Consider the following 19,080-nt stretch of genomic DNA (forward strand, 5'->3'; position numbering starts at 1 on the left):
CAGCTTGATTGAGTAGTTGTACCTAGAAGTAGTTTTTGCAAAATATTTTAAAAATTTCTTAATATTTTTATGTACTTGAGTGGACAAGTACTAGAAATTTTCTGAAACTATTTTATTTGTACCTTTGAGAAGCCTCTGTGAAAGCCAAACTCTTTGTGATCAAGGCCTCTGATTCATTAGGTATCGTAGAGCAGGAGTTGGTATAGATTTAGGAGAGGTTTCAGAGTATCATATATGAGAAAGAGCTTTTCAGATAAAAATGAATGACAAGTAATAAAATCCCTTATTATCCATTTTCTACATTGGCTTATGAGAATATCTTTGAAATTTTAAAAGGAAAATGAGTGTTTCTTATAGAGAGGTAGTCTGTCAAGATGGTCTCTAACACAAGGCTTGGTCCCCAGAGAGCATGGTCTGGAGTTCTAGGTCCACCAGAACTATGCTGCTGTGTAACCTAGGCACATTACTTCAGTTTGTCATGCAGAATTCTTAATTTCTATAAAGTATACTTGAGATAATCACAGGTTTTTTATTAGCTGGATTTATTTACCAAATATGAACACCTGTGTGTTTTAAGCTTTGTGCTATGCATAGAGGACAAAAAAGTTGATATAAAATCATGTAGGTTTGCAAACTAATCATGAAGCAAAACATTATAAAGAAATGCTTTGTATTTCATTTTTAATAATTTTCAATTGTTCATCTCTTTGTTCATTTATCCGTATATGTATAATGTGAATAACATTGTACAAAGTAATGAGAAATACAAGATGCCTGACTTGATAAATAAATTCAGCATGTTTCCTAATCATGATTCTTTGAGGTTACAGTTGTAGGAAGTGAAGTGCTAAAGGAAAAATACAAACTGAGTGAAGTCGCTCGGTCGTGTCCGACTCTTTGCGACCCCATGGACTGTAGCCTACCAGGCTCCTCTGTCCATGGGATTTTCCAGGCAAGAGTACTACAGTGGGTTGCCATTTCCTTCGCCAGGGGATCTTCCCCACTCAGGGATTGAAACTGGGTCTCCTGCATTGTAGGCAGACGCTTTACTGTCTGAGCCACTAGGGAAGTCCAAGGCCTACATTAAACAAATGAAAAACACAGATGAAAATTGATGTTGTAGTTTAGCCTATTTTTTAAAAATATATTATTCAATAATGTACTACTAGAATTAAATATTAAATTTGCCATCTATTTAACACCAGAATTTTGACGTGCTTTGCATATGACTTCATGTTCATGGAGTGTGTCATCATTTTAAACACTCATCCTTGCCTGGAACAAATAGGGAAGGCATGACTAGGGCAGGTAGTAATTCCAACTAAATACTGTACATTAATATTCTTGCCATCATAATTTTAAAATTAATATAATATCAATAATTTTAAAAATTGTAACATTTGAAAAGGCTTTCTTTTATTATTTTTGCTGTATGAAGACATGCAGAAAATGTGTATCATTTTTAATATATGATTATGTTTACATGCAAATTATTTTGTAGTACTTGATAAGTCAATGAAACAACCTAAAGACGACTTCAATATATTTGAAGAGAATAATTGGAAAGTTGTAGGACTATTTGATAGGGGATTCTGTATTTTAAAATGAATGTATGAAAGTGACATTCAGCAAGCTTAGCTCATCCAGTTACTTATGGTCTTTAAGGCAACAGACTCTGTAAGTAAAGCAAAATACAAAATATTAAATTACATAGTTCCTTCCTGACTTTGATTCAGAAATTCAAAGAGATATTCCCATAGAAGTGGTTTATCACAACTTATATTAGTATTAGGGGTTTCCCAGGTAACACTAATGGTAAAGAACCCACCTGCCATTGCAGGAGACGTAAGAGACTCAGGTTCAATCCCTGGGTCAGGAAGATCCCCTGGAGGAGGAATGGCAGTTCACTCCAGTATTCTTGCCTGGAGAATCCCATAGACACAGAGGAGCCTGGCAGGCTACAGTCCATGGGTTCACAAAGAGTTGGACACAACTGAAGCGACTTAGCCCTTATGTTAGTATTATATTTAAGAATCGGACTTTCACTCTAATTTCTGCTGTTGTTAGTACAAAAAATATTCATTTTTAATTAATGTACACTACACTATCCCTTAAGATGAGGCTTCCCTGGTGGCTCAGATGGTAAAGAATCCACCTGCAATGCAGGAGACCTGAGTTTGATCTCTGGGTTGGGAAGATCCCCTGGAGAAGGGAATGGCTACCCACTCCAGTGTTCTTGCTTGGAGAACTCCATGGACAGAGGAACCTGATGGGCTTTAGTCCATGGAGTCACAAAGAGTCAGACATGACTGAGCAACTTTTACTTTCACTTCTTTTATCCCTTAAGAATTCAGAGCACAAGTACTTTTCATTGACTTCTCTGAATGCATACAAATATTAGAATATTTATTTATGCATTCTTATTTCACTGAAATCATTAAGACCCCAAAGGTCTTAATAGCCTAAGTAGTGAAAATCTCTATGTCATTGCACCAAACAGTCTCTATAATGCATGAAGTTAAAAAACCTTATTATTTACTTTTCTACACATTTTCACTAATTCATTGTTTCCAATGATCTCAAATCATAAGTTCTTCAGTGTTGAATATAAAAGAATATGTTTTATGAAAAGTAAATCCAAGAAGCTTAATACAGAGTACTATGTTAGTTTTCAATAGATTTTAAGAACCATTGAGTTAGATAGCCATTATATTAATCCTTAGACAAATGTATCAAATCATTATTGATTCTGTTATGCAGCTTTGACACTCAAGTTACTTCAGTTAGTTTTCTAAAGACTATTTGTTGATTGTTCCAGAAAAGAAATGTATTGCTCCACTGTGTCCTGATCTTAAATTCAAGAGCACCTATGATAGATTAAACAGTAAAAGCAAACCTTTATGAACAAGGTGGGGTTGGCTCATACCTAAGTATCATTTGTGTTGTGGATATGATTTCTCTTTTTATTTTCTGAGTTTGCATTATTTAGAGAATCTTTTACCAGGCTGCATATGTTTAGATGCATTTTTGTAAAACTTAAATGGAAATATTTGGAGGATATAGTCAAAGACTTTCAATCCATTCTGCCTCATGTACCTCAAATTTTGTATCTCATTTTCAGACCATCTTCTAAGTTCTTTATTCACATCAAGTAGCCTAGGTATTTGAATTCCATAAACTCAATCTCTTGAAAAATTACCTATTAACTTGTCCTTTAATATTATTTATTTGATCATATTTGTTTCAAGAATTAATCTCATGCTATTTTTTGAAGAATTTTTCCAGGAACATTGTCCCTTAGACTTGTGAATGTCCACTATAAATGATCTCATTTGGAACCCTCTTTTAGCATGTAATGAAAAAAACATGTGTTTCCCCTACAGAAATAGAGTGCTTTTATGTTTTCTCATCATTACCTTACTAGGTTCACTTTTTGCCTGTCAGGAAGTTTAGAGCCAAAATCTTTCTGAGTTATCTCTTTCCCAGTTATCTGTTTAGTTTGTTTTAGTGTATATATTTCCTTGGTAGCTCTGGTATCTGTTTTTGGTGAGGAGAGATATAATTTTAAAACAAATGTGTAAATAATCTAATTATGGAAACACCATCATTTCAGGCCATCTTCTAAGTTTTTTATTCACAGTATTTTTTATCTGCATTCTATAATACCCTCCTCGGTAATTTTGCTATCTGACCTTCTGGTTTCACAGTTTTTTTTTCATTAAAAAATAAGTATTAAATGTTTAGGAAATGGTACATTTGTTTAGCGAATTTGACTATTATATATCCTTTGCCTCTATTTGTCTGATGCAAACTAACGTAGAGAGATCATAATTTTTCTTCAATTGACAGCTTTTATAGCCATGAAATAGACTGTGTATAGGTGACAAAAGCCACAGTGACACTTGCTGTTTATTCTTTAGCAAATAGAGCCACCATAAAAATGAACTAAAGTGCTTCTTTAAACTAAACATTTGACCAGAAATATCATGAGGCCTCCATACAAGACCTTGATGAAAAGCTTTATATCTGCAGCCATTATTATTCACAATATTCTTCATGCATTGTGATCACAACTGTGCCAGTTTCTCTCCCTGTGACCAATTCACTTAATTGAAGCTAATTAGCAAACACATTTTGTTTGAATTCCCCACCTGCTAGTTGTGCCATTTTTTTGCCCTCTCTTTTATAGATGTCATCTACTATCCCCCAGGATACATCTATAACATCTTCTAAGTTCTTTCTTCATAATATTTCTTTCTAAATTTCATCCTATAATACTTTTCTAAATAATTGACAGCTAATGTTCTACACTCGTAGTTCTTTAACTTTCTCAGTTCCAGTGAGTATTAATTAGTTCAGTCATTATTCGTATGGGTATACCTTAATCTTTGCTTTCTCTCAAGGAGCCTGCCCCAGCTATGTTAAAAGTTTTCACAATCATGTGAAATGTTTTAAGTATCCTCTGCTGTCTTTACAGAGACAGTGTTCTGGTCTTCCTTGCTCTGGATCACCGGCTGCTTCTGCTGCCTGTAACTTGACCTCCTTCGGAGCATTGCTTCTGTGACCATCCCAGTGGTCATAGTTTCAGCTTTCCCCTTTCGCTGTTTCCCCTTTCCTTATCTTCTGCCTTAAAAAACTCCCCAGATTCCAAATAGATAGAGATATTGAGTTTAATGGCTTCTATAATCTTTCTTTGAAGACTCAATGAGTCTTTCTTTGCCATGTTTCCTGAATGATTTTTTTATACTCACAAATGATACCTGTTACCACCACCTCCACTAATAGTCCCTTATTTCAGTGAGTTGTCGTTCTCACCACCATATTGAATTACTTCTCATGAAGAGCTCATGACCACCTTTGCACCAAATCCAAAAATTGCATCCTCGACTATAAATCACCCTATTTTTTTAAGACTTTTTTTTCCTGTTTCTACTCTTGTACATTTTTCTTGATTTGGGGCACTGCTGAAGTTTCTGTGTTTGGCCATGTACTTACTGCACCTTACTGTCTCCATAGCTGCAGAGGTTTGCCCCCTTATAGACTTCTCTCCTGTCTAAGTGAGGGCTTCCCAGGTGGCGCTGCTGCTGCTAAGTCGCTTCAGTCATATCTGACTCTGTGCAACCCCATAGACGGGCAGCCCACCAGGCTCCCGTCTCTGGGATTCTCCAGGTAAGAACACTGGAGTGGGTTGCCATTTCCTTCTCCAATGCATGAAAGTGAAAAGTGAAAGTGAAGTCACTTAGTCGTGTCTGACTCTTCATGACCCCATGTACTGCAGCCTACCAGGCTCCTCCATCCATGGGATTTTCCAGGCAAGAGTATTGGAGTGGGGTGCCATTGCCTTCTCCCAGGTGGTACTAGTGGTAAAGAATCCACCTGGTAAGCAGGAGATACAAGTTCAATCCCTGGGTCAGGAAGCCCCTTGGAGAAGGAAATGGCAACCCACTCCAGTGTTCTTGCCTGGAGAATCCCATGGCAGGCTATAGGCCTTGGGGTCGTGAAAGAGGTGGACACAACTTGATGACTAAACAAAAGCAACTCTCAAAGTAGATCTCAGTCATATACAAAGCCTTGGTATTTCATTCCACATCTCAGTCAGATGCTAGACAAATGTACTGTTATATCCTCACTGATTTCTCTATATTCTCTATCACCTGTTCTCTCCATTGATCTGCCTCATCTACCAAGTCACCAGCAAATTCTTCTTGACTTACCTAGTTCCAGCAGTTGCCCCTATTGTCATTCACACCAAAGTTCATAAACTTGGAATGATGTCTGACTCTCTTTATATTTATGACTTGCATCCTCCCACTGACTAACGTCTGTTTATTCTTCCTCTTCTGTCTTTCCCAAATCAGTCCCATAATTTTGAATTTTATCAGCTATCATTTTATTTCTAGCTTCTCACACATCTTGCATAATTCTTCTCACTCAACTTCCTACTTCCATCTACACTCCTTCCCTACCCTCTATTTGCAAGCAGAGACAAAACTAGGACTTGCACCTGAAATTTGGGACCTTTTTCAAAAGTAAAGTAACACAAAATTATGAATTAAAAAAATGTATATAGAAGGATGAATATATATCTACAATTAGAAAAAAATACACAATAAATTTTTTAAAACAGAGAAATCTAGAAGACTCAAATCTTTTACTTCAGACATATCTTTAGACAATTTCCAGATACACATATATAAATACTGATACTTTTATTTTGTTTTCCCATTCCTACCTGTAATCTTACATCATCTAGAAACTTCAATATTATTAGTTCCATCCAGTTGAAGAACCCTGGGGCCTATACTTCATTGGCCTTATGATAAATCTGCCTTCCCACCTGGAGAAGTCTTCCTCAATTTTGGCTTTGATACTGTCGAATTTTTATCACTTCAGGAAAAATTCTAAATTTCTTATTATAGTGTTAGTATATGGCCTTTTAAAACTGAGAGACCTAGGTTGAATTCCTGTGCAATTTAATGTGATGTTTCTGAGTCTCCATTTTTTTAAAGGAGAGGGCTGTTGGGGTATTACTTTATATAATGTAAATAAAATGATCAGCTTTTTATTAATAATAATTAATGATAATCTGGCCCCTTTCTACCCTTTCGTCTGATATGCTCTGTTATTTCCTTTAATGTCTAGATCAGGGATCCCCAACCTCCAGGATCTAATCCCTGAAGATCTGAGCTAGAGCTGATGTAATAATAGTAGAAATAGCATGCACAATAAATGTAACACATTTAAATCATCTGGAAACCATCCACCCTCTACCTCCCCTGTCCATAGAAAAATTGTCTTCCATGAAACTGGTCCCTAGAAAGTTTGGGGACCACTGGTGTAGGTCATCACAGGGAACCGCAACTCTTTCTCTCAGTGTGTGCTCTCTTGGTCCACTGATTTGTCCTGATTCAGGGTTCATGGGTACTATTCTCTTTATTTACTGAATGTATTTTATTTACTAAAGTTGAAGAGTAACTAAACTGTAAAGAATACAGCCTTCATACCTTTCAGATTTGCTCATCAATAGATCCTTAAGTATTATGTTGACCTGAGACTCATGGAATACCTCTCATACACCCCACTCACCTTCTATCTACAAATACATATAAATCCTGAGTAAAAAAAAAAAAATTACAATTTTTAAATACCTCTATAAGCTCAGAAGAAAGAAAAGGAATTCTCAGGACTTGAAATTAATAGAAAACTCTCAGCCAGAGTTGTGAGCCCTTAATTTGATATGGAGATAGAAAAAGTGACTTGAGGCCCAGACAGATTAGGGCTGGGGTTGAATGCCAACTCAAGTTTAGGAGATGTGGATTTTGGTTTGTAACTAGGCAGGAACATGAACTGAAAACTGTATATAAAGCTGGGACCGTTGCCTGCCCTCTCATTAAGGGAGAATTACAAACGTCAAACGATAGCTTCAAAAACTGAAAAGAAAGTGAAGTCACTCAGTTGTGTCTGACTCTTTGCGACCCCATGGACTGTAGCCCACCAGGCTCCTCCATCCATGGAATTTTCTAGGCAAGAGATCAAACCTGGGTCTCCTGCATTGTGGGCAGATGCTTTACCATCAAGGCCACTGGGGAATCCCATTTCAAAAACTGAAATGATGGGCATTATAAATATTGAAATTAGAGCCTTATTATATGGGTTAAACAGCAGATAAGATGATTCATCCAAAGAGAAAATCAATAAACTGGAACACAGAACTATGGAAATTTCTCACAGAAAGGAAAAAAGAGAGGGAGAATTTGAAAAAGACGTTTACTTGGGGACTAGAAATGATATAGACCTAGTAGACATTCCAAAGGAGAAATCAGCATGAGTACAACATTAAAACAAATAAGGAGGAAGGATTTTTCAAAATGTACTAGGCCATGAATACTAAGAAGAGAGAAACAGGCCAGTTCTGGGTGGCACAAATAAAGACAGTCACACCTGTGTGTGTCAAGGCAGAACTGCAGGAGACCCAAGAAATTCTCAGGTGTCACCAGCAAGAAACAAGAAACTATCTAAAACAGTATAACACACGGAACATAATACTCGTCCTCAAAATAGATGTTGGATGACAATCTTCAAAATACTAAGGAAAAAAAAATCGTTTAGAGAAGCTACATTTAATCTACAAATCAACACCCAACTAAACTCTACTTCCAAAATAAGGAAGAAAGACACCTCAGACAACTACTGAAATTACAATACCACTCACAAGCTATCTCTGGATGACCTAAAATGTACTCTAAGAGAAAGGAGACAACCCAGAATGAAACATTGGAAAATTAGCAGTAAGCAAATCTGAAGAAAAGCTCCTGATTTTAGTCACTGGATCTTGGTTCTTAGCCATGTTTTATCAGCTGTTACTTGTGGACTTTGTATCTCTTGTGCTTCAGAAACAAATAGCACTTATATGTGAAAACCAACAACATCTGAAATAACAGATATGAAAACTCCTGCATGGTTTGTTACCTGGTCTCTGAGGAACATGATAAATGCAGTCTAATCTGAAATTCATTTTACTGCTCCCTTTTCTAGGAAACCCTTGCTGTCTCAATCTGTGAACTCCCAAGGGAACTAAATCCAATGTTTGTATCTATTGAATCCTCACTTTTGGCTAAAAACAGCTTTAAATCTTTCTTTCTTTCATGTGCAAATTGTACTTTGTGGTACTTTTGTAGTTTTATTTTATCCTGTCTCATATTACTGTTTTTTATATATGGGCCTTAGCTCCCTAATAAGAAGTTACGTTCCTTGACTACTCTGCTGCTTAACTTGTTCATCTCTGTATCATCCACTGTGTCTTCTATAGCATAATTAGTTGCTTGTGAAGCTGCTTAATCTGTTGAATTCAGTTGAGGTAAAATTGTTGAATGAAGGATGAGTGGATGAATGGACATTCACAATGTGCTACTTTGTGGTAGAAATCAGTTGGGAGATAAGCTAATGTTTATCGTATACCCTTTCACAGTATTCTACAACTGGCATTTCAATTTTAAAAATTACTGATAACTGATAACAAAATATTTAGCAGGATTAGTTTCCTAAAGAAGGCAGTCATATAACATTTTATTTTAACCCTCTTTTTAGCTCTTGAAACACTATTTAAAAAATGTTTTTTATCTATTTGGCAATTAGTGTGAATAGGTAGTGATATTAATTGTATGAATAGAATTCGTATATCGTTTTAGGTTTCACAAATTAGGAGAAAAGATGTCATGATCCACAATAACCATAAGTATGTATAATCACTTATCTTCAGGATTAAAAGATATTTCCTAGTGGAGATTTTAATAAATAGAAATGAAAATGTCATTTTAGTTGAAAGTTTAGTTTATCTCATCTTGATCAGATGTATTGTCAGATGACATTTAGCCAAATTGGGCTTTAGTTTCAACTATAAAATCAGCAATTCCCCAGGTATTTGTGAAAGATCATTGTTAAAGGCCAATAGTGTTCTAAACTTAAGGCCAAAGCAAAGACTATCAATTCATAATCAAATACTTATAATGAAATCAAAGCCTAGATGAAGGTTAATGAGCATTTTTGTTTAAAATACATTTTAAAACTCATTTTAAACTGGTCAAGAGATTTTTCTCAAACTGGGAAGTCCAAGGATTCTCACATAGCTGGATCCATGGGCTCAAACGTCAGGGTTCTGCTGCTCTCCTAATACTTTACCTCTCAGAGTCTTGCTACCTGTTTGAAAATGTTGCCATCAGCAGCTCTAAGCTTCTTAAAACTCCCAATCCAGGAGTAGTCTTCCATCTTTCAGCTGCAGGTACTTTCCATGAAAGGACTTGGATTAGCCGTATTTGGATCACATGTCCATTTCTTGGAACAGTCACTGGGAACAAAGGAATGATCTCCCATGCCAGAGTCAGGTCAGTAAGGGACTTTGCTTATCACATCCACTGAAACCCCACAGAGTGAGTTTCAAGACAGTGTGCCTTCTGCTTTAGTCCACATGCACCATCCTTATCTAAAAACGTGGATCATCAGTGGTCCAGAATTCAGAACTTTTTTGATTTGGGAGACATGATAAAGTGTATCTTCTATTTATTGCTTAACACTCACAATAGGGTCTGGAGAAACATCCCATACACAAATATATTAGTCTTTCTGCTGCAAAACTTAGGAATATTCATAGAAATAAGAAAAAAGAAACATTATAAATACCTCATAATCAGTTTCTTCTGCCAACTGAGTTTGCCCTGAGTGCATGAAATATTTCAGCTTATACAACTCTAGGATTTTAGAATTGCTTATAAAAGATTGTGAGTCTGTAATGAACATGCTTTATTACATGTATGTTATACCCTATGGAGAAGGCAATGGCACCCCACTCCAGTACTTTTGCCTGGAAAATCCCATGGACGGAGGATCCTGGTAGGCTGCAGTCCATGGGGTCGCTAAGAGTCGGACACGACTGAGCGACTTCGCTTTCACTTTTCACTTTCATGCATTGGAGAAGGAAATGACAACCCACTCCAGTGTTCTTGCCTGGAGAATCCCAGGGACGGGGGAGCCTGGTGGCTGCCGTCTATGGGGTCACACAGAATCGGACACGACTGAAGTGACTTAGCATAGCATAGCATATACCCTATATGCTAAGCACTGTACTAACTTAAGTGAACTCTATGATAATAGAGATAGTACTGATTTTGTTTATCTCCATATATGTGGACTTGGCACGGTACCTGAAATACAGAAAGTGCTCATGAAGTATATTTGTTCAGTAAGCTAGTAAAGATATCAGTGACTTTATGTGCCTTCCTTCATGGAATTCTAACTACTTCTCCCTGACACAGAGATTATTTTTCCTATTCATAACTAGCTGAGGAACCTCAATTTTGCCATTCATAAAGATAAAAATAAAATAATGATACTTGGCAGAATGAATGAGGCTCACAGAGATTAAATAGCAAAAGTGATCAGGCAGATTGCAAGGAGGCAATTACATAGTAATAATCTAGGTCTGTCTGACATAGTTGCTAAACTTTACTTTAGTCCACTGATGTCCATAGGTGAAGCTGCCTGTTCAGAAGAAGGGATACCTTGGGAGCTGCAACTTTTTACACTGTAACAGTTATGTGATGAGGCATGAGTATACCATTTTGGGATGATAGGATATGCATGTCATTCAAGCTGCAGAATTGTCAAATTATGTATTTTATAAAGTAACAAGATTGGGAGATATCATCTTAATTTAGGATGTAACCTACCTACACTCTGACTACTGAATCACTTGCTTTAATTACTTTGAAAAAACTCATTCACTTAAAATCTCCGGTGGATGTCACAGTTGCTCTAATCCGGCTTGTCTAATACTTGATTAAGCTCTATTTAAACACTGGAATGGAGAGCATTGCCACAGTCTCCCATGAACATAAGCTTACATTCTTGATTTCTTTTTATTTTTTTATAACTTCCAAAAAAAAAAAAAAACCCTACCACATCCTAAGGGTACAGCAGAAGTTCAGAGAATTCTAACATTGTTTCAGTTTTAAGACCAAAAAATGGTGTGGTAGGTTTTACATGCATAAATGAGGAAAGACACACTTACTTTGTGCTAACAGCAATCACATCCTAAGTCCCCAATTAAAATGTGACTTTTTACACTCCAAAAGCCCCACAGGACTGTTTAGCCATCTGTTTAATGAAACAGCCACTATGGATTTGGGCATAAATAATTATTACAGTAAGGACAGTGCTGAGGATAGATCAAGTCATCCCAGTTGAGCATGACAGTTAATTATGAAGAGATAATTAGTGCGGGCTAGTTAGGATCAGCTCATATCCAGGAAAGAAATAGGTAACAAATCTCAATCTTGGTATAGATCATATAAAGTGGATGATTATACACATTCTTAAATCATTTTTAAATTTTTTAAGATATATACCAAATAGTAGATTTACTGAGCTATATTCAATCACAAGGAGAAGTATTATTTTCCATAAATTATCTACTGATAATATCTATTCTTTGCATTTGATTTTTTGTTGAAATATTATTATTTCAAGTTATTACAATGGAAGCTTGTGTGTGTTACTGGTGTTAGAAGGAATCTTCTGCATTTATCCCTGGTGGAACCCATGACTACAGCCCTTAATGTACTGCCAGGAAAACACTGAAGAGATGATTTTAGAATAAGCTCTCTGTGATTAAATGTAACAAAGGAAAGGAGCATTCCTATGAAGATGGTTCTAAGAACTCATGCTAAATAATAGTTTCAAATTTCTCTCTTAACACTGCTTTTATAAGGAACACAGTTGATTAATTTCCTTCTCACTGTCTTGGTCTAAGTACTTTTGAGTTGTGAAATAGATATTAGCTACATTATGGAGGCAAAATCAGCAAAATTCTTTCATATTTAGTAAAGTATAGCTGGGTACAGCATAACTGAACTCTGTGTATTGATCAGCATTAGCATTCACTACTGGCTCATCAGTATTAGAACCAAGGGGATGTTTACCAGGATTGCCTTACAGGAAAAAAAGAACAGAAAAGAACTTCTCTGCCTGGCTCCTCATTCTCATTTTGAGCATGAAACTAAGCTTTATTATGTTTCATGTGTTACAGTAATTTCTTGGAACTTCTGTTTGCTCCAAAATGAAAATCTTGTGAATTTAGATTGCTTCAGTTTACAATTTGTGACTGAATTAAGTTCCATTTTATCATGTTATTAATGAAGAAGAGTTTTAAAAAATTAATAGGAAAACATTTTACGAGGATTTTGACCACTCAAAGATAAGGACTTTAAGAAGGTCCTAATACATTCTTTGTTTCAGTGCAAAATTGAATTAGCTGTACAGGGATTCCTCTATAAGAATGTGTAGTATTTAAGAGCTCTAGTTTTCTTTAAACTCATTGAGGCCTTAGTTTTAAAATGAGAATAAGTTTTACTAAGGAATATTATTCCAAACGTATCATCAGAATTACATATTGGTGTTTCCACATCATAGCTGTGTGATCTTGGGAAAATTATATAGGGATTTAATTTGGTTTTCTTTAAAAGAGTGATATAAGTAGTATATTTTTTCCTCAAGTGTTGTTTGGAAGAAATCAGATAATGAACCTAAGATTCTTGTGTTAATGCCTCCACACCTAAGCACTCATTATGAGTTAGGTATTATTAATATTTATCTTAAAATTAATGAGAATGAACTGGACTGGTGTTCTTGGAGACACATATTTTGTCTTTAGTTAGTATAGTTTAAACTCCTTGAAAAACACATATATATCTCTTAAACTGTAAGAGAGATTTTATTCATTCATTCATTCTGCCCTTCTCCCATGAGCTTATTAGTTATAATTGTAAACAAATGTCTAAATAGCTATCTTTGGTATGCTTATTTTTAGTTGAGCCAAGAGTTTATGTGTAAACATTTCTCCTAAAATATTTTTATTCATAATGAATTATGTAAAAGTACTAAGTATACAACAGAATTTAGGAGAGTGGAAGAGATGAGAACTGCGGTACATGAAACCTGGCTTCTATTTCCAGTTCAGAATTAGGCAGAAAAGTTTCTTCAAAGTTTAAAGAAACTTGCATTGAATGATCGCTATGGCCATTTACAGTTGTCAGGTTATGATTCTACAATAAACTCAGAACAACTCTAATTTCAAAATTATATTGTGTAACCTCTGGCCATGTTTTATCACATATCTTTGCTTCTACCCATTGCTTCCTCTTAATAGGAAAGAGTACATGATTGCTTTATCTTGCAGTCAACTTTTTCCCCAAAATCTTGAAATGAATAGGTTACCCAGTGACCTTAAGAAATATCTCATCCTACTCAGCCAGGACATTATTCTAGTTTCTGAGAAAACCAAATAAATATATCTGGGAAAAACCCAACTCTATCATTTTCTCAATAAGGAAACTATATAGTTATTATACACAATAACGTATACTCTTCTAGTAAAAGTCATTTCCCGTTTTAAATATTAAAAAAAAAAAAACAGAATTTGAGAGGAAATTCTACCAACTAATTTTACTTCAAAAGATGTTTTACCTTGTGTTCTCTCTTTTCTACAAACTTTTATTTATTTAAGGGATATATGTATTTACTGCTACAATTTAATCTGCTTGATGAAACTTCATAGTATTATATGGGCTTCCCTGGTGGCTCAGACAGGAAAGAATCCACCTGCAATGCAGGAGACCTGGGTTTGATCCCTGGGTTGGGAAGATCCCCTGGAGGAAGGCACAGCAACCCACTCCAGTATTCTTGCTTAGAGAATCTCCATGGATGAGGAGCCTGGCAGGCTATAGTCCATGGAGTCGCAAAGAGTCAGACACGACTGAGGAACTAAGCATAGCACGTAGTATTATATATTTCTAATTTTGAATAGAAATACCAGGTTAAAAGAATAAATGAAATGGATGAAGAACTTTCATAGAGACTGCTGATACTGTGCTTTGCTTTTGTTAATTCAGTGTCTAGAACCAAATGAAGTATCGAAAGATGTAGTTTATAAAGGTATGCAGTTTCACTTCTAGTATTTGAATAATGCCAGCTACAGTCAAATAAATGATTTTTTTTTAATAAGGGAATGTTCTTATTCCCATTTTTCCTATGACCCCTTTGCCTCAAAACATAATTCAGTTGTATATCAACTGAATCAGTTCAGTTGTATATCAGGACAACATTGAATATCCAATTTCCATGAAGTTTAGAGTATAATTTTGAGCCACGCTATGGCCGTCTTTTAATGAAACACTGATTTTTGTAGCTGAATATATTTTCAGTTCTGAGCTAGACTGTCTTATTCATATTTAGCGAAGTGCAGAAAGAAATGAAGCAATATTCATTTCGAAATTACGTATATATCCTTTATGGCAGTTTAAAAATTTTAAATGTTTACCGCACTTGACCCTCTCTATTCCCAATATAGAGTCCTGGCTTTGTAATTTCCTTGTCAAAATATTTTTGCTTCTTTCTTCCTGCTACCTATGGGGCCTCTTTCTTTTCTTTCTGTTGGAAAAATCGCATCCCGAGAATCCTAATGCTTTGCTATCAGAGTTGTCCAGCCAGTGTTTCCAATATCTTACAGGGCTAGCAAGTGGAGACTGTACCGCATACCTTTCCTACCTTTTGCCTGCAGAGGCCACTTTGGAGTTGGAAACCTGGGGGAGTTGGCTGAGGTAGCAGCAGAAATTTCTTCCTAGTTCAAGCAAGGTCAAAGCCTGGTCTCTTTCTGCACTGAACAAGTGCTACTGAGAAGTATCCATTAAAGCACTGTGGGTCTGTATTTATCTGTTTTAGAATATTGTTTGAGATAGAAGTGCTATGGTTCAGTTTGCTAAAGCACATGAGACATGCCAGAGTTAGCAAAATGAATCAAGTCCAATAAAGGCATGTTCACGTTCATTTACAAAAATACTTAAAAGATTGTTATGAGTTTGGTGGCTTCTAGTAAATATGTGTGGTATCCACATGTAATTTGGATGGAGGCTTTGAAAACCTGAGATAGCATGCCATTACATATGCTAGTTTCCTAAAAGACTCTTTTTTTTTTTTTGTAATTTCATATTTTGCTGTCTCACCTGATTTAATTTTTATGCATTAATATCTTCTTATCTACCATTTGCTTGTCTTACTTTTTAAAAAAATGTTCAGTATCTTTAAGTACTTCATCTTTCAGTTAGATAATTTTGCATGTAATTATGGGGAAAATGGAAAACTTTTCAGATTATCATGAATGATACGGAAAATCACAAACACTTTGTACCTAATTAGGAACTTAGGGGTTTAATGAATTTTAATGTGAGCTACATAGAAGATGGATTTCCAATATGTACCCATTACATTATTGATATTAACACATATTTTATAAATAAAACATGTAGGCACATACTCATCTCACGTCTAGAACACTGAATTTTTGTTATAGAAAAATTGTTGTAGGCCTGAATTTTCATTTTGTTTTTAAGCTAAAGTAAGTTTTTTTTAAAAGGATTTTATTTGTATCAATTGTGTCACAACTTAGCCTGTAAATAGCCATAATATTTCATGTTAAGATGGTTTGGCATGGTCAGAGTGTCTGTCAGTTTTTCCAACTGTTTCAGCCCCGTCTCTTGTTTTGTTTTTTTGTGCATTGTCGTAGGTTATAAGAGAAATAAAGGACTTGTTTTCCTTACAAAACCCAGTCAGGAATTTTGCCACTGCCTGTTCAAACTTAATGGCCCAGATTAAACACTTGTGACAAAGGAGCTATGGGAGTGAATGATGGATCTGTAGTATCTCTAACGTTAACCTCTAACTAGCTCTCATTATTCATCTTTGAAATTTCCATTTCCTTTTTCTATCAAAATCAGTTCAGTTGGAATAAATTGATACTCTTGCACGTCCTATGATATCTTCTGAGCGTAGTGTTGGTCTCTTAATGATACTGTTAATAATTTTTTCATGTTCTTTTCTCTCTTTTCTTTTAGTCTCGACCTATTCCTTCCCACCTTACTTCAGCAGTTGCTGAGAGTATCTTGGCCTCAGCCTGTGAGAGCGAGAGTAGAAATGCTGCCAAGAGGATGCGCCTGGACAGACAGCAGGTACTGAGGAGTCTTGTGGACTGGCGACTCTCAGCTGTTGCAAATATGGTCAAGTTAATCTGATTCATGAGGAAGAGCAAAATCTCTGGAATGGATTTGAAGTCCACAGAGAGATTGCTTTTCTTTGTGTGATGTGAGGTGAAACTTGAAAATACATCTCTGTGAGACCAGTGGAGATGCAATGACAAAATTTTTCTCTGATGAAAAATGGACAGTTGTAAAATTAATGAGCTATAATTCTTTTTAGTATCCAATTTGAAATCTAGTGACTTATTTAAATAAGATGCTCTAACTGATCACTTACAATAATTTCATAAATTTATCTGATCTTTTATGATAGTAACCTGATTGTGCTCTTTTTAAATGGAAGTGAACATCTCTTTAATTTCCTCTGGTCCACTGCCAAATTTCAATAGGTTATGCTGGGAATACAGAAAACACAATATAATCTTGAAGACTAGAAAGTCATAAAATGGGGTATAAAATAATTAAAAACTACATCCTGGGCTTACATTCTCATTAACAAATAATTTACTGTATAACCATTAAGTATCTATCTATATCTTTTTTCTAAGGCTATATATTCATGTAGAAGAGATATGTATTTTTTGTGCATTGTTCATTGATGTTTTGCTTAGTTTTTCTCTTGGTTTATCTGCATCTGTCTGTCTCCCCTTCTCATGTCTGGAATGTCTTTCTTTCTCTGTTTCCCTTTTCTCCCTAGCCCTCTTTCTTAATCATCAATAATAAAGACTAAATTATAATATATAATTTTAAGTGCTATGTATAAAGTATTCTGTATTCTGACTTTTAAATTATTTTTACAACAAATGATCTGGGAGTTTCATATTTCTCATTGAGGCTGGGATAAGGAGACTGAATTGTCAGCCCAATTTTGTTTTGCCTGTGAGCCAAAGGTTTCAAAGAAAATAGAAAAAAATTTTCCATTCCAGACTTAATATTTTAAAATATTTTAGAATGATATTATTTTAATTGTATGTGTTTATACTTAATATGGCTTATACCAGTACTTCTAAGCAATGCAAAAGATGAAGGCTTTAGTTAAATTTAAAATGGGGTATTAGCCTCATATGATAATATATATATATATATATATATAAATGCTGATTTGGAATTTACTATTCATTCTTTGCCAAACACATTTACTCACATATACATATCCGCAGTAGAGATTTTGTCATGATTATATCTCTAAAATTTATCTTGCTTAAAATAAATTATAGCCCAATATACAATATCCAGTTTAGCATAGTGGTTAAGACTGTACATTCTGGAGTTAAATACAACTGATTTTGATTCTCAGCTGTACTCTTATTCACTGAGTGATCTTCATCAAATTATTCCCATTTTCTGTGTTTCAGTTTGCTCATATGTAAAATAACAGTAAAGTACTATTCTTAATAGGGGTGTGTGAGAACCCTGAATGTTAGATTTGTGTTAGGTACTTAGCAATTTGCCTGGCACATGGCAAGCATCAAAAATTTCAGCCTAGGAAAGGTTATTTTAATGGATGTTCTAGCTTTTCTGTCATTGCATTGGTATCAATAAAACTATAAAGAAGCATTAATAGTATAATAGGAGTTTTTTGAAGTCAGCGTAAGTCCATTTGAGTAAAGATTATTCTAGAAATCAGAGTGGTAGCATGCTGGGATTGAAAGGATTCTCCTCAATGTCAGTGTACACGTGCCTCACCCAGTCTGCACTCTAGACTCTGCCTGAAAGGTGTATGGGTGCACACGTGTTCCGTCATGTCCGACTCTTCCTGACCTCATGGACAGTCTCCTATGCCCATGAACTCTTCCCAGGCAGAATACTGAAGTGGGTTTCCTCCTCCAGGGCATCTTCCTAATCCAGGGATGGAACCTATGTTTCTTGTGTCTCTTCCATTGGCAGGCAGATTCTTTACCACTGGGTCACCTGGGAAGCCCTCCCTGAATCATGTATGGAGTATCAATCATATATGCAGGCATTATAAAAATTAGATGACTGATTCACATTATGTACTGCCTGTGATATCCTTTTACAATATCCCAAAAGCCTGATCATCCACCAATATTTGGCCAAATCACTTAACCCCTGTTGGCCTAATCTGTAAAATAAAGGGTACACATATAAAACTATTTCTCTTTACTATGAATTCTGTAGATTTCACTTGGCATGTAGCACTAAGGCTTCAATCAAATGGATTCTGTATTTTTATCAAAGCATAGAGATGTGGTTGGGGAGGCTCTCTTAACTGGATCTAAACACTCTTTGCCTAAGTAGAGACAACCAAAGTTCTTTTGGGTGTTGGCAATGACATCATACTTTTTTAGGCACGTTCTTAACCTAACTCACAATTCTTAGAATTTGCCAGTGACTCAGAAATTCTTCATTGTGCCCCTGGCTTTCTGTGGGTGTTTGAAAGTTCAAACATAAGACAATTAAAATCTAAATCCTGTTCATCCACACATATGACTACTTGTTGCCTCTGGTTAGCCATGCATAGAGCTGTAATTATATGTGT

The 19,080-nt window shown here is 35.5% G+C and overlaps 1 protein-coding gene across 18 annotated transcripts in view; it reads left to right on the plus strand.

Annotated features, from left to right (window-relative positions):
* The window catches only part of NOL4 (nucleolar protein 4), a 555,347-nt gene that overhangs the window by 427,336 nt on the left and 108,931 nt on the right, over nucleotides 1-19,080 (plus strand). For all 18 annotated transcript variants that reach the window (XM_055559249.1, XM_055559238.1, XM_055559237.1 and 15 more), the window contains one exon: nucleotides 16,440-16,553. In XM_055559249.1, coding sequence (XP_055415224.1) covers nucleotides 16,440-16,553 — 114 coding nt within the window. The remainder of the gene's footprint in view (nucleotides 1-16,439; nucleotides 16,554-19,080) is intronic.

This window comes from Bubalus kerabau, chromosome 21 (genome assembly GCF_029407905.1).
Source record: "Bubalus kerabau isolate K-KA32 ecotype Philippines breed swamp buffalo chromosome 21, PCC_UOA_SB_1v2, whole genome shotgun sequence".
In the NCBI taxonomy this organism is placed as follows: Eukaryota; Metazoa; Chordata; class Mammalia; order Artiodactyla; family Bovidae; genus Bubalus; species Bubalus kerabau.